Genomic DNA, 13,548 nt, shown 5'->3' with positions numbered 1-13,548 from the left:
GCTATTATAATTTTTTTTATGTTATTAAAGATGAAGTTTTGTGATCTTCACAAGCTGCGTACTCACATTTTGTCGTATCCCTGCTTGCATCAGCTCATATTTGTTTAAACAAAACTCGGGTTTATTTCACCCTATGAAAGCTGAACTGTTAAAGGACGATCCCAACAACTCCTGAACAGCCGGAGATCATGGTTGGACCAGGGATGAAGAACAAGTAAATAGAAGAGTAAATAACAGTATCATCCACATAGAGGTGGTATGACGCATTTGGCAGATCATGACACAAGTCATTTCCATAAATAGAAAATCAAATGGGTCCGAGGACCGAGCCCTGTGGCACACCTTTAGGCTACGTCCACACCGCAGGTCTTGATGCTCATTTCAGATTTTTTGCTGGGATCCGATTTTTTGGCGTAATCATTTCAAACATGACCTGCTGTGCGAACGTGATCTGACCGGATGATTTTGGGCCCCAGAGCCCAGAAGACGACGTGAAGTCACGCAGAGCACGCCATTTACACAGAGCAGGCCGGTCAGCAACCAGGGTTGCCAGATGTGACTCACAGTTTCCAGCCCAAACAATGCAAAACCCACACACGTCAATAAAAACCAGCCCAAATCTCAGCCTGTGTAGAAATCATGGTAAAACCCTAAAATAATTGTATGTATATTTAAGAAAACGACATAAACACACAAATGTATGAAATAAACAAAGTTAAAAAAAAGAGCCTGGCTCCACAATTGGAGGATACTGCTATATCTGGCAGCGCTGGTCATCGTGTAGATCCATTTTCAAGTGGTTGTTCAAAACGAGCTACAAAAAGACCACAGCTTTTATTCTGATGGGGCCGTTTCCTCCGGTGCTTCCTCTGTGACGTCGGTCACACGTCAATGACGAAGCAGTCGCGTGTGGAAAAATTCGCGAATTGGTACCACATACGAACGAGGCCTATGTCTGGTGTGAATAATTGGAACTTTCATACGCCCACAAAACAGGTCGTATATGAGTCAGCATGAGTATTTCTCTGCAGTGTGAACGAGGCCCGACCTCACTTTTCCAATTATCCAATTGTCTTCTCCCTCCGTCTGCACCTGCCTGGGTCGTTATGAGTTTCACCTGCGTCCGCTCTTCCCCTGTGTATTTAAGCCTCCGTCTCGCTGTTGTCTGAATCAGCTCATTTTGTTTTGTCTTTGTCCCGATCCCCAGTGTTGTTTGTGTGTCCTCTGGCTTTTGGACTAATTCGATAAGAACTCTGAGACTGTGTTTGGCTCCACCTGCATTCACAAGTAGACTCTATAGACCTGGTTCAGGAAATGTTCACGTGACTGTTGAGTTATATACAGTTCAAATAGCAAGGGAAGCGCAATGGACAGAACCTACGATCAAAAAGTACAGCCTAAAGATTTGCTGGTACATCATCAATGAGATAATTTCTTGTATGCCGTGAGATTACTTAGTGACTCTTGTGTGATATTTGTTGGTTCTTCAATCGCTACAATATTCGACACTGGAGTACTGTCGTCATCAGAAGGCAAATATTAGTCAGTGACTGGGAGAAGCCTTAAGAATCAGAGTCAGGAGTGAGTTAGGAAAACTGGTGCTGTTAACTGTAAGTTTGTCTTATAGGTTGTGAGACAAATAGTCGATGTGCCTGGACACTCGAGCCACGTTTACGTCGATGTGAAACGTTAAGTGAAAACATCGCATTGCTTCTGTTTAAAAAAAAAAAACCTTTGTCTTTACATGGCAATGTTTTGAAAACAGTATCTGGTTACACAGAAATGGCAGAAACTCTGAAAACAATGTAGTTTTCATGTTGGGCCACTAGTGGGTGCTGTTGGGTTTTTGGTTGGTGTTTTTTTGGAATGAAGCCACAAACGTGTGCAGAGAATAAGACAGTATAAACGTTACATTCAGGACATTTGGGTTGGACGAATTTGGATTATTATCAATATCTTCAAGTGGCTTCAAGTACTATTGTTGTGGAAACAGAAACACGAAGGAAGTTTTCACTTAAACGCTGTTGCGCTTGCTTAATTTCCCCTTCCTTTTTCTAGCTGCACGTTTCCCTTTGTTACTCCCATAATGTCTAAAACGAATGTTTTGTTTAAAGCGAATGGTTCGAGCCTTCTTGATTGTGGATTGGTGGAGGGCTGGAGACTGCAGGGACTTCCTGGTTTTCAAAGGGGTCCTGTGTATGGATCTAAACCCACGTTTACCTGGGTATTTAAAAAAAAAAAAAATGCTGATATTTAGGGTGTGCATTTACACATACATGCAGCTACGAGTCACCACAAACCAGGATTTCTGAATATATTCGACCACCACATTCAGGAGGAGCTCGGCTTCGTTATCGGTACAAATAAACGAACCGCGCGTCACTAACAGGAAATAACTTGCACGATTCATGATGTTGTGTTTTTTTCCATGATTCTGATTGGCCATCATGGCTTCATGCTTCTCCTAACACTGCCCCCTACAGGTTGGGCATGCTCATACTAGCGCTAAACTAGACGTATAAGCGGGTTTGTGTAAAAGAAATATCATTTGTAAATGTAGAGGGGGAAGTATGCTTTTGTGTGAAAACCAGGATAAGTGTAAACTTGGCCTATAAACATTTTTTTATTTTAGGACAGCTATTAATATACATGAGATGGGGTAAAAAAAAAAAAAAAAGCTTTAAAACTATGCTTAAACCAGCCTAATCCAATCTTTAAAATCCTTGTGAATCCCACAAAGATATAAAACATGCCTATATATACACACACACACACACACATAGCCTGTGCTGACAGATAATCGGTTGTAAAATACCTGCATGGATTAAATAATCCTGAAAGCTTAAACAAACAGTTTATAAAATGTATTGAGCATCAATCCAGCAGCTGTGATTCCTTTAGAAAATGCAACTGAACAATTTGTACATGAAATCAAAAAGGTCCTGAAGAAGTGTTTAGGTTTATATCTTTAGAATCTCCTGTTTCCATTTATTTTTCATTGAGAGAAATTATACCAAAAAAAAAAAATAAACAATATATATTTTATTTATGGACATAAGTAAAAATGTAGTGCTGCAAAACTCATTTCCACTTTTTTTTTTAAAGCATCTTTTTACTTACTTTTTTTTTTATGTTCTCTGTATATGTCCAACTTGAAACTTTGTCTGAATTATTACAAGTGCAAACATTACGTGATTGCCTCATGACAAATGAGTTTGTGAGTTGCGCCTCGGGGCGAACCAGATCAGTGTTTACCACCAGAGCTCCTCAGGGATCGCACACATTCACACCTTTAATGAGAGAATTTCAGGGCCTCGTTGCATCAGCTTGTAAACATGAGACTGAACGTCGTGATGCAAGAGAATTATATTTTATGAATATACACTTTTATTTCATTTCATGTCATTTATTTCTTTATTTGGACGGGACAGTGCACATTAATGAACAAAACATCTCTTCATGAGGCGACTGTGAATATGCTGGATTTAGCACAAGGGCAATTTCCATCCATTGTCCCACATAAAACCATACAACGTTACAAACATATAACAACACTATGGTAAGACAAAGACGATAAAATAATTCTTCCTAAAACCCTACCATAAAGTGCAAATATTAAAGTGCTTACTCAGCAGTCTGACATAGGTAAAGTGCCATTTACCTACATGATTGTCTTTATGATCATAACTTTGGTTGTTGATCTTGTTTTGGTTTTTTTATACATTCTGAAAAGTGACCTTTATAATAATCTGGAGGTCCTTAAGAAAAAAAACGTCCAAAGTATGTATTACCAATGAAAGAATTGTCCTAAAATGTCCAAGTAACCACATACAATATGTCGTGCAGAGGAGAGAAAACGTCCCAGAATGTTGTCAAAATGTCACAAATGCCAAATTACAAAGTTCAGATCATGTCACATTGGTTCCTGACCTGGCAGGGACTTCACCATGAACCAACGGACTCCAGTATTGCCTGATTGCAGTCGACCTTTGGGACGTATTGGAACATGACATTTGTATCATGGAACAAGAATATATGCAAAATGTAATAACTGGTCGATAATTTAACAAGACATTGAGCCCAAAACCTAAAAACTATCAATACTACATTGTGGGGCAGGCAAAATATTTCTCCTCTAATATTGTAATTATTTAATTACATCATAAAGTGAGTCAATGATTTATAGTTTAGACTTGAACTTGACCTGCTTCAATTTGAAAAACACTGAAAGAATGAGTTCTAAAAGTGTGTACTATTCATTTAAACGTATATCTATATAGAGTTTATGGTATTTATGTAGGATTGCTGTTGTCATACAGTGCTGTTATATGTAATCTCTTTCTCCAATCATCGGTACTAAAAAATGTGTGACATTAAATGTAAAATTTATTGATTTAAATTCTTCTTAAATCATGTTACATTATCCACCAGTTACATTTCAGGTTTTATTTCACAGTATTTTCCATCACAACGTTTCAATACAATTGGCTTTCTGTTGAGATCGTAGTCATTTTCTGGAGTAATTGCGTGGATTTGCAAAACATTTAGACGCGTTTATCACGTCCACTCTTCGCCTCTACAAACAAACTTTAAAGTTACTCTGCCAGTAAAAATATTTAGAATATACTGCACAGAGAATAAACAAACACACCAAAACAAGACCATCATCACTCATTTCCTCTCATTTCCAAACCACATTTGGACGTATTTGTATCCATCAGACTGTTTGTTTCTTAACTGAGGTCATTTTTAGAAACCTGCCACAAGGGTTTCTGGGAAATCAAAGATGGCGTCGCGGCAGCGCCAGCAAGAATATTAACATTTGACCCCAGAGTGTCTCAAAGAAAGAGTCTTCAAGACACGAGAATATTCTGGAATGTCGTAAATCGTTTTTCTAGTGTGAATCGAGATCTTGCGAGATCGAGCGTACAAACGGGATCTTGTGCGCAACGTTTCGGAATAGTTCGTTAGTTCGACGAGGTTCCATGAAATTTAAATGCTGAAAGTACGCCTGCTGTACTGTGTAACGGTGAATTTCCTTCAGAACGGTATGAAACATATGAGAGATGTGCATCAAAAACTAAGACTTAATCCTGAAAAAGTTAGTTTTTTTTCTGGTAGAGGAACTTTAAAGTTTAAATTTAAACACTATTATGTCACTATTTGACCATTCTTGCCCACTCGGTGTGAAAATTGGGCTGTGGGCGATTGGGTATGTGAATCATTAAAAAGTAGCACAAAGAAAAGTATTTTTTCTCTGACGTAGCCTCTCATTGGACAGTTCTGGTTCAGGGGGAGGAGTTACGCCAACGTCAACTGTACTGATTTGTGTGCTTGAAGTAGTAGTCAGTAAATGTAATATTACCTCTGGTGAACGTCACACACACCATCATGTAACCGATCAGTCGCCTGGGCTTCTCTTCTCCCACAGAGAATCTCGTCCTCCCTTCGGTTCTGCAAATAGTTGAAAACAAGAAGCCGACGGCTCGGCACCGAGGAAGCATGGAGGCTGGAAAGATCATCAACGGGACTGGTAACGCCACGGTGCGCTTCTGTGACGAGGCGGGGAGCGCTGCTTGCATCGTGGCCATAACCCCTTCCACACTACGTCTGTTCTTATACATGTTCATCGGAAGTTCGGTGTCAATTCTGACGATAAGCGGCAACCTTCTAGTGATCACCTCCGTCATTTATTTCAAGCAGCTCCACACTCCCACCAACTACCTCATCCTCTCTCTGGCGGTGGCCGACCTGCTGGTCGGCGCTTTAGTGCTGCTGTTTAACATGGCGCTATCCGTGAGGTCGTGTCTGTATTTCGGCGATTTGATCTGCAAGATGCGACGGAGTTTCGACATTTCGCTCATGACGACGTCGATCCTCAACCTCTGCTGTATTTCCATCGACAGGTACTACGCCGTGTGCCAACCCCTGACATACAGATCCAAGATCAACGACTCTGTGGTCGTCCTCATGATCTTGGTGAGCTGGACGGCTTCGGCCCTCTCCGGATTCGGAATTATGTTCGTGGGCCTCAGAGACTTGGTGTGTGAAGGACGGTGTTTCATATTTCACATCCCCAATTCAAACGTGGCCGGCGCGGTCCTGTCGTTTTACATTCCGGTCATCGTGATGCTCTGCATCTACCTGAAAATCTTCACCGTGGCACAGAAACAGGCGAGCCGCATCCAGAACACAACCTGTCCGGGCAGCAAGTCGATAGTTAAAGCCAGTAGGATGGAGAAAAAAGCCACAAAGACTCTGGCTGTTGTCATGGGGGTTTTCCTCTTCTGCTGGACTCCTTTCTTTCTCTCCATGACCTTCAACCCCGTGACCGACTTTCTCATCCCGCCGCCGCTCACTGAGACCCTGGTCTGGCTCGGCTGGTCCAATTCGATGCTCAATCCGTTGGTGTACGGATTCTTTTACAGCTGGTTCAGATCGGCCTTCAGGATGATCATCTCCGGCAAAATATTCAATGGAAATTTGACAAACGCAAAACTGCTTTGACTGAAACACAACATAGTATTCTCCGTACAACACGAAAATAAAAGTGACTGTTGCATCAACTACTTCATATAACAGGAGTCACATCCTGTTGTAATCAAAGTAGTTTTACTTGGGTTTATTTTTTATTTGTTGGTGTTTTGTGCATTTGCTTTTCTTTTTTTAAAAACTGGATAGGAGAAGAGGTCAGATTAGATGAAAATGACAGTTATTATAGTACTATAACCTTTAAATAGGAATTTTTAAGTGTTTCTCTGTTGTGGCGCAGAGTACACATAATGAAAATGTATATATTTTCCCATTTAATACTCAAAATCACTACAATTTCAACATGAAGTCAAGTTTAATGATACATTCTGGTACAAAATACAAAGAAATGTCCAAAAAAACGTCTCTTATAACAAACTTATTTACAAACTCAACCCGCCAGCATGGCTTTGAGACTAATGATAATTCAATACAGCTTCACTGATATCTCAGCTCGGCATAGTGTTGTGTTGTGTCCGCTTATCTGAAGAAATGACTTGGGGGGGGGATTAAAAATCTAAATTTTATTTAAAATCTTTAGAATGTGCTCGGTGGTTTGGAGGCAGCTTTGGCGCACAGTCCTTATGTTTAACGCTCCTGATCTCTACCACCTCTAAGCAATAACATCAGGAGATGTATTATCTTCCAAGACATACAACCATGTCCAGTTCACCTTGTTCCATCGCTTTAAAAAGGGTTTATGTTTTTCTGTACCGACCACAGTCATGATATCTGCTCAGAGACTTTCTGTTTTTTAGGCCATAATCATTGAATTATGAACATTTAATTTAACATGGGCACCACGGTAGTGATTACAGCACTCCCCTCCCTGGTTAGAGTCTGTTTCAGACTTTTCTGTGTTTCTTTGTCTATGTTCTGTATTTGCAGGTTTCTTCATGAACTCCGGTGTCTCTGTGTTGGCACTGTGATGGACACGTGAACATTGTGGGAAGATTCTCTGTTTTACATGCAGGCCGTATCTCATTTAGCCAACATTGAGTCTGTACTTGGAGGTTTTGTTAATCGATTATTCTGAAAAGAAAATGTCAAAGATCTCTTTGTATGGCGGTGGTAAAAGCCAAATGTAACCCCAGACATGTCAGACATAGAATATTTATAACTAATCATTCTGAAATATTCTGCTGCAGCAGCAAAGGCTGAATCAGCCTTCTGAGTCACATTCTGGATTTAAACTGCATTTTTACGAGCTGCAGCAATAAATTCAATGTAAACAGCACGGTACCAGGGTTGCCAGATCTGACTCAGTGTTTCCAGCCCAAACACAACATAAAACCAGCTCAGTTCAATAAAAACCAGCCCAAATCTCAACCTTGATAGAAATTTACGTTTAATCCATTAAACTATTCTACGCGTAATAAAGAACATGTCATAAGCGAACAACTGCACTGAATAAACCCTTCAAATCTGGCAACACTGATGTTCTCGCTGAATGTGGCGCGGAGTCGGCGTGGACCGACACAGAAACCGCCTGTTCTCAGTAGAACCACTAGAGGGACTTTTAGACTGGTTGGAATTATGGACCAAGGCTGGATTTGTGAAAACAGTTTTGTTGGACCTCTGACACCGATGTAATTGGATATATATATACATATAAATAAAATTGTTAAAATAGTGTATAATTTGGTGCCTTTATGAAAAGAAAATATTCAAAAACTACACTAAACTACAGAAGATGTGACATCTGAAGATGGATTTCACACTGCCAGGCTTCCTAAAACAAATGCAAGGCACATGTCGTGTTGGTGCGCGTATAGATGTCTAGAATAGCAGGTATTTTTTAATCGCACTTGCCCAATGTTGACGGCCGACCTCCCCGTTTCTGAATAAAAGTAATGAATTGAAAGATTATCAAATCTTAAACAGCATCACCTTTACTTTGAATATCGTATTGTCTTTGTCAAAGTCCATCCGTCCAGCCATTTTTACCTTCGCCAATAAACACTGGGGCGAAGGTTATTTAATTATTTATCTATTGGTTTGTAACTATCCACCAGAATTGCAAGAAATCTTCATGGATGATTTGTCTTCATCAAAAAGACCAATCGATTAGATTTTGCGACGTTAACGACCCATAAACTGAAAAAAATAAAAAATAAAATAAATTGCCATACAAAGCGGATGAGAGAGGCACCTCATGGAGGAGGGATTAATAAATAAATAAATAAACAAATGCAGACAAAAACATAACCTTGTTGGCCAACTTTCGTTGACAAAGGTAAAAATGGTAAAAGTATCTGAAGAGTTTGTCTTTAAATGCCATGTCAAAATAAGAGTAATTTAAAATAGAAAAAGTAAACTATGAACTGTTGAACAAAAAGTGAAACATCAAATAGTTGTTGCCTCATTAGAACCAGTAGACGTCATCAATCAAAACATCCAAAACAACCTTCCAGTTAATCCCTAGATGTTGTGATGCAAATGATCCCGCCATAATAAAAGCCGAGGATCAGACCACCGTCACAGCCAGCAGGAACATCGACCAGCGCACATTGGAGTGGGCATGCATCGAAACACACACACACACACACACACACACACACACACACACACACACACACACACACACACACACACACACACACACACACACACACACACACACACCGAACCAGAAAAGCTCTCTCTCCAGAAACCGCCAGCGCTCTCTTAATATTTTCTGACCTGATTGTTTATTGACCTTGATGCAGTTGCCACATATTTACTGATGATTCATGTATGGAACCTGAATTAATTCTCAACAGGACTGACGACGTCTTTGAACCCGAGCATTTTTGTAATGTTTCCACACAAACTGTCACCACCTCGTATTTATTATGTGTGTTCGTGGGCTCTCTGTCGGTTTTAATAACGTGTGGGAACTTCCTCGTCATCACCTCCATCATGTACTTCAAGCAGCTCCACACTCCCACCAACTACCTCATCCTCTCCCTGGCCGTGGCCGACCTGCTGGTGGGGTTTATAGTTCTACCTTTCAGCACGTTGCTCTCCGTCACCTCGTGCTGGGACGTCACAGGTTTGCTCTGCAAGGTCCGGGGTGTCTTCGACATGTTACTGTGCACCTCCTCCATTCTGAACTTGTGCTTCATCTCCGTTGACAGATATTTTGTGGTGTGTCGGCCCTTAGCGTACCGAGTGAAAATGAACGCTCGGGTGACCGGGATCATGATCCTGGTGAGTTGGGTCGTTCCGGCCGTGGTGGGTTTGGGAGTTGCTCTCCAGGGGCTCAACAAGCAGCGGCAGCAATCTGCAGAAATCAACACGAGATGTCCCATCTACCAAAACACTAGGTCCACCCTCGTTGTTGCCGTGTTTGCCTTCTATCTGCCAGCGATCGTCATTCTGTCCATCTACGCGAAGATTCTGACGGTGGCGCACAGGCAGGCTCGCAGCATCCAGGCCACGGCAACGTCCGGAGGCGCCATGAGCAAGACGGAGAGAAAGGCCACCAAAACTCTGGCTGTGGTTGTCGGCGTGTTCCTGGTGTGTTGGACGCCTTTCTTTCTCTCCATCACCTGCCACTCCTTGACCAATTACTCTCTGCCCGCTCCCGCGCTCGAGACGCTCAAGTGGTTCGGATGGTCCAACTCCATGCTCAATCCAGTCGTGTACGGCTTCTTCTACAGCTGGTTCAGAGCCGCCCTCAAGATGATCGTTTCCGGAAAGGTTTTTCGAGCAGATTGTTCCAATTCGAAGCTGTTCTGATCAGTGGTTTCAAAATGTTGAAGCCTCACTGGCATTCTACCGTACACACATCTATTTTCTCAAACCAAGGCACTTTGAAGCTCTTTCAATTATGCTCATGTAACCAGCTTTTTGTAAACATATGTAATGTGATTTCTGCAAAACGGCTTCACGTTTTTCATGTGGTGTATTCATATGCAATTCATATTTCAAGGTTTTCTTCATTGTGTGCCTTGAATTAGTAAATCCATGTGACTTTAAATGTTCTGACTCAATTGTGTGTGTTTGTGTGCGTGCGTGCGTGCGTGTGTGTGTGAGATTCAAATCTATTATACCTGATCTATCGAAGAACACACGCAGCTCTGAGGTCCACAAATAAAAAAAAGAAAAAAGGTCTGTCGGCCCTGGCTGACGAAAAAGATTCGTGCTCTTGATTGAGCTCTACACTTTTGCTATATAGATAGATAGATACTGTAGATAGATGGATAGATAGATTCCCCAGTGTCATGACTACAAACTGTATGACCGGAAAGAGCCAAACACCAAATATGCTGCAGCCGCCATTCCGGCCGTCGTCTTCGTCGACCTCCCCCTCTGCGGTCCAGGGATCGGCCGCACCGCATTCGCTGTCCGGACCTCCTCTTCTTCCGGGGAACGAGACGCCGCCGCCTCACCTGTCGGCCACTAATATCCTGCCTTCCTCCATCCATCTTCTTCGGTAGATTATGGACAAATATTTTAGTGTTGATGTGCAGAAACACAATACGGCTCCTGTGTTTTTATTGATCCCATTTTGATCCTGATGTAGATAAAAGAAGACAACAATATGATTCTTGATGTATATAAGATTTATTTAACCACCAACTTATATATTAAGACAATTGTAAAGTACATGTTGTATCGTTGTGATTTAAAAAAAACACTAAAGAGATTTAGCAGCAGTCATGTCACCCTCCCTGGGTAATGAAGAGTCCAGAAAGGCCCCTGACCACTCCTTCCAGCCTCTTATGCAAATGAGTTCAGAACAATAAATGTGATTGAGAGACGCTGCTCAGAGTCACAGGGACCAGGGACACTGGTGTGAGCTGCTGAGAATGCAGTGAAACACACACACACACACACACACACACACACACACACACACAGAACACACACACAGAGCACTCTCAATCTCTCTTTACCTCTTCACGCTGTTGTATCTTCTGCATTTTGGTTTTCTAGGCGGTTCATGGATGAAACCTCAATTCCCCCTCAACATTACTGACGGCGTCTTTGAAAAAGAACGTTTTTGCAATGCCTCTCGGCAAAGTGTCGTCGGATCGTATTTACTCTGTGCGTTTGTAGGCTCCCTGTCGTTTCTGATAATGTGTGGAAACCTTCTTGTCATAACCTCCATCATGTATTTCAAAAAGCTGCACACTCCCACCAACTACCTCATCCTCTCCCTGGCCGTCACCGACCTGCTCGTCGGGGTGTTCATCCTTCCTTTCAGCACGGTTCTGTCCGTCAGGTCGTGCGGGTCCATCGAGGCTTTGCTGTGCAAAGTGCGAAACACCTTCGACGTGTTTCTCTGCACGTCGTCCATCTTCAACTTGTGCTTCATCTCCTTGGACAGATACTACACGGTGTGCCGGCCTCTGGTGTACAAAGCTAGAATAACCGTCCGCGCCGTGGTGGTCATGATCCTGTTGGCCTGGACGGCTGCCGCTCTGCTCTCAGTCACCATCACCCTGCGTGGACTGGACCAGGGCAAATCTACCGTCAAATGCCAAATCGTCCAGGTTCAAACGTCGGCCTTGCCGGGAGTGATTTTTGGCTTTTACATCCCAGCTCTTGCAATCGTAACCATTTACTTTAAGATTTTCACGGTGGCGCACCGACAGGCTCGCAGCATCCAGGGCCAGGCGAAGAGCAGGACGGCGGTCGGTCGGATGGAGATGAAGGCCACGAAAACCCTGGCGATCGTCGTCGGGGTTTTCCTCCTGACTTTGTCTCCCTTTTTTCTGTCATTGTCTTTTTATCCTCTGAGCAGACAGGCGATACTGCTCACCTTCATCGAAGCTTTTAAGTGGCTCGGCTGGTCCAACTCACTGCTCAACCCGCTGGTTTACGCCTTCTTCTACAAGTGGTTCAGGTCGGCTTTTAAAATGATCATTTCTGTGAAAATATTTCAACAGGATCTTTCCAATTCAAAACTGTCTTGATTTGCGATCTAAAGCCTGGACGTGTAACTCGTCCCATATATTTGCTCTCCTTCATCCTATCTTGTGTATTTACCTCCAACATTTCACTGTGTAGTGCGGCGCAATATCCGCATCTGTGTACTCACACCACTTTATCTTTGAAGGTTATTGTGTCATTTAAAAGGTAAATAAACTGCTGAACTAACTCTGGCATGTCTGTTCTTTTTGTCCAAAATGAATCTTTAATTAGATTGGTGGTTAAGGTAGAAACATGTGATGAGTCTCTGATGGAACTTGTGACTGAATTAAATCCTCTGTTGGGCTCCAGTAACAACCAGAAGCAACATCGTGTGTGTGTGTGTGTGTGTGTGTGTGTGTGTGTGTGTGTGTGTGTGTGTGTGTGTGTGTGTGTGTGTGTGTGTGTGTGTGTGTGTGTGTGTGTGTGTGTGTGTGTGTGTGTGTGTGGACCAACTTAACTGAATTGCTTTGATTAGTAACATCTAAATGAATCAGGTTTTAATTCAATTCATTAATTTAAGTTGTTGAAGTTAATTAAGTTTGAAAAAGACGTTACCAATTGAAGCAACTGGATTATAAAGTAAACAAAGACTTTTGTTTACTTTTATTTTACAGCAGCTCCATTGCAATCCAATTGTTGAAATCTCCAGCAAAAGAAAACAGATATTTTTGACACTCTTCCTTGATTTTTGTCACCAAATTCCAGATTCCAATTACCAGATCAAACAAAAAACACATGTGACAAATGTGAAACTCATTAACAAACTACTAAACCCTCACCCAATAAAAAAAGAGAAGTGAAAATGAGATCGAGAGCTCTACGGGTCCGAGCGGCTTCCCGATCATCTCAACCTGGTCAGCTTCGTGCATCAGCTGGGTTACCCTGGCAACGTTTGCATGCTAACAAGGGAAAATGCAACTTTTCGAAAATGCTCAGACTCCGCGAACACCGTGAAATGCTGGTACTGTTCATTGGCGCCGCGGCTGCAGTAAAGAGTTTTTCTGCACATGCTCAGTTGAAGGACAATAAGAAGAATGGCGGCCTCCAGTGTCGTGACTCCCAGTCCATATTCTCCTGAGACTTGGTACTTTTATTTTGACAGTCACCGTAGCA

The 13,548-nt window shown here is 42.1% G+C and overlaps 3 protein-coding genes across 3 annotated transcripts in view; all 3 read left to right on the top strand.

The window, feature by feature from the left end:
• LOC308126052 (trace amine-associated receptor 4-like) overlaps nucleotides 1–6,507 on the top strand; it is a gene marked incomplete at both ends in the record, with an annotated part of 28,186 nt that extends 21,679 nt beyond the window's left edge. The window contains one exon of the mRNA XM_080490153.1: nucleotides 5,854–6,507. Coding sequence (XP_080346279.1) covers nucleotides 5,854–6,507 — 654 coding nt within the window. The remainder of the gene's footprint in view (nucleotides 1–5,853) is intronic.
• A 2,760-nt stretch (nucleotides 6,508–9,267) lies between these two features.
• Nucleotides 9,268–10,254, top strand: LOC308126050 (trace amine-associated receptor 1-like; the record flags this gene model as incomplete). Its single annotated transcript, XM_080490149.1, has 1 exon — nucleotides 9,268–10,254. The coding sequence occupies one exon, from the start codon at nucleotides 9,268–9,270 to the stop codon at nucleotides 10,252–10,254; it is 987 nt and encodes a 328-aa protein (XP_080346275.1).
• A 923-nt stretch (nucleotides 10,255–11,177) lies between these two features.
• LOC308126049 (trace amine-associated receptor 1-like) lies at nucleotides 11,178–12,437 on the top strand (the record flags this gene model as incomplete). The annotated part of the gene is made up of 2 exons (XM_080490148.1): nucleotides 11,178–11,193; nucleotides 11,578–12,437. The coding sequence occupies 2 exons, from the start codon at nucleotides 11,178–11,180 to the stop codon at nucleotides 12,435–12,437; spliced, it is 876 nt and encodes a 291-aa protein (XP_080346274.1).
• Nucleotides 12,438–13,548: the final 1,111 nt, after the last annotated feature.

This window comes from Lipophrys pholis (genome assembly GCF_963383615.2).
Source record: "Lipophrys pholis genome assembly, chromosome: 21".
Taxonomy (NCBI): Eukaryota; Metazoa; Chordata; class Actinopteri; order Blenniiformes; family Blenniidae; genus Lipophrys; species Lipophrys pholis.
Note: the sequence above shows the minus strand (reverse complement) of the source record. Positions and strands in the feature narration are given on the sequence as shown.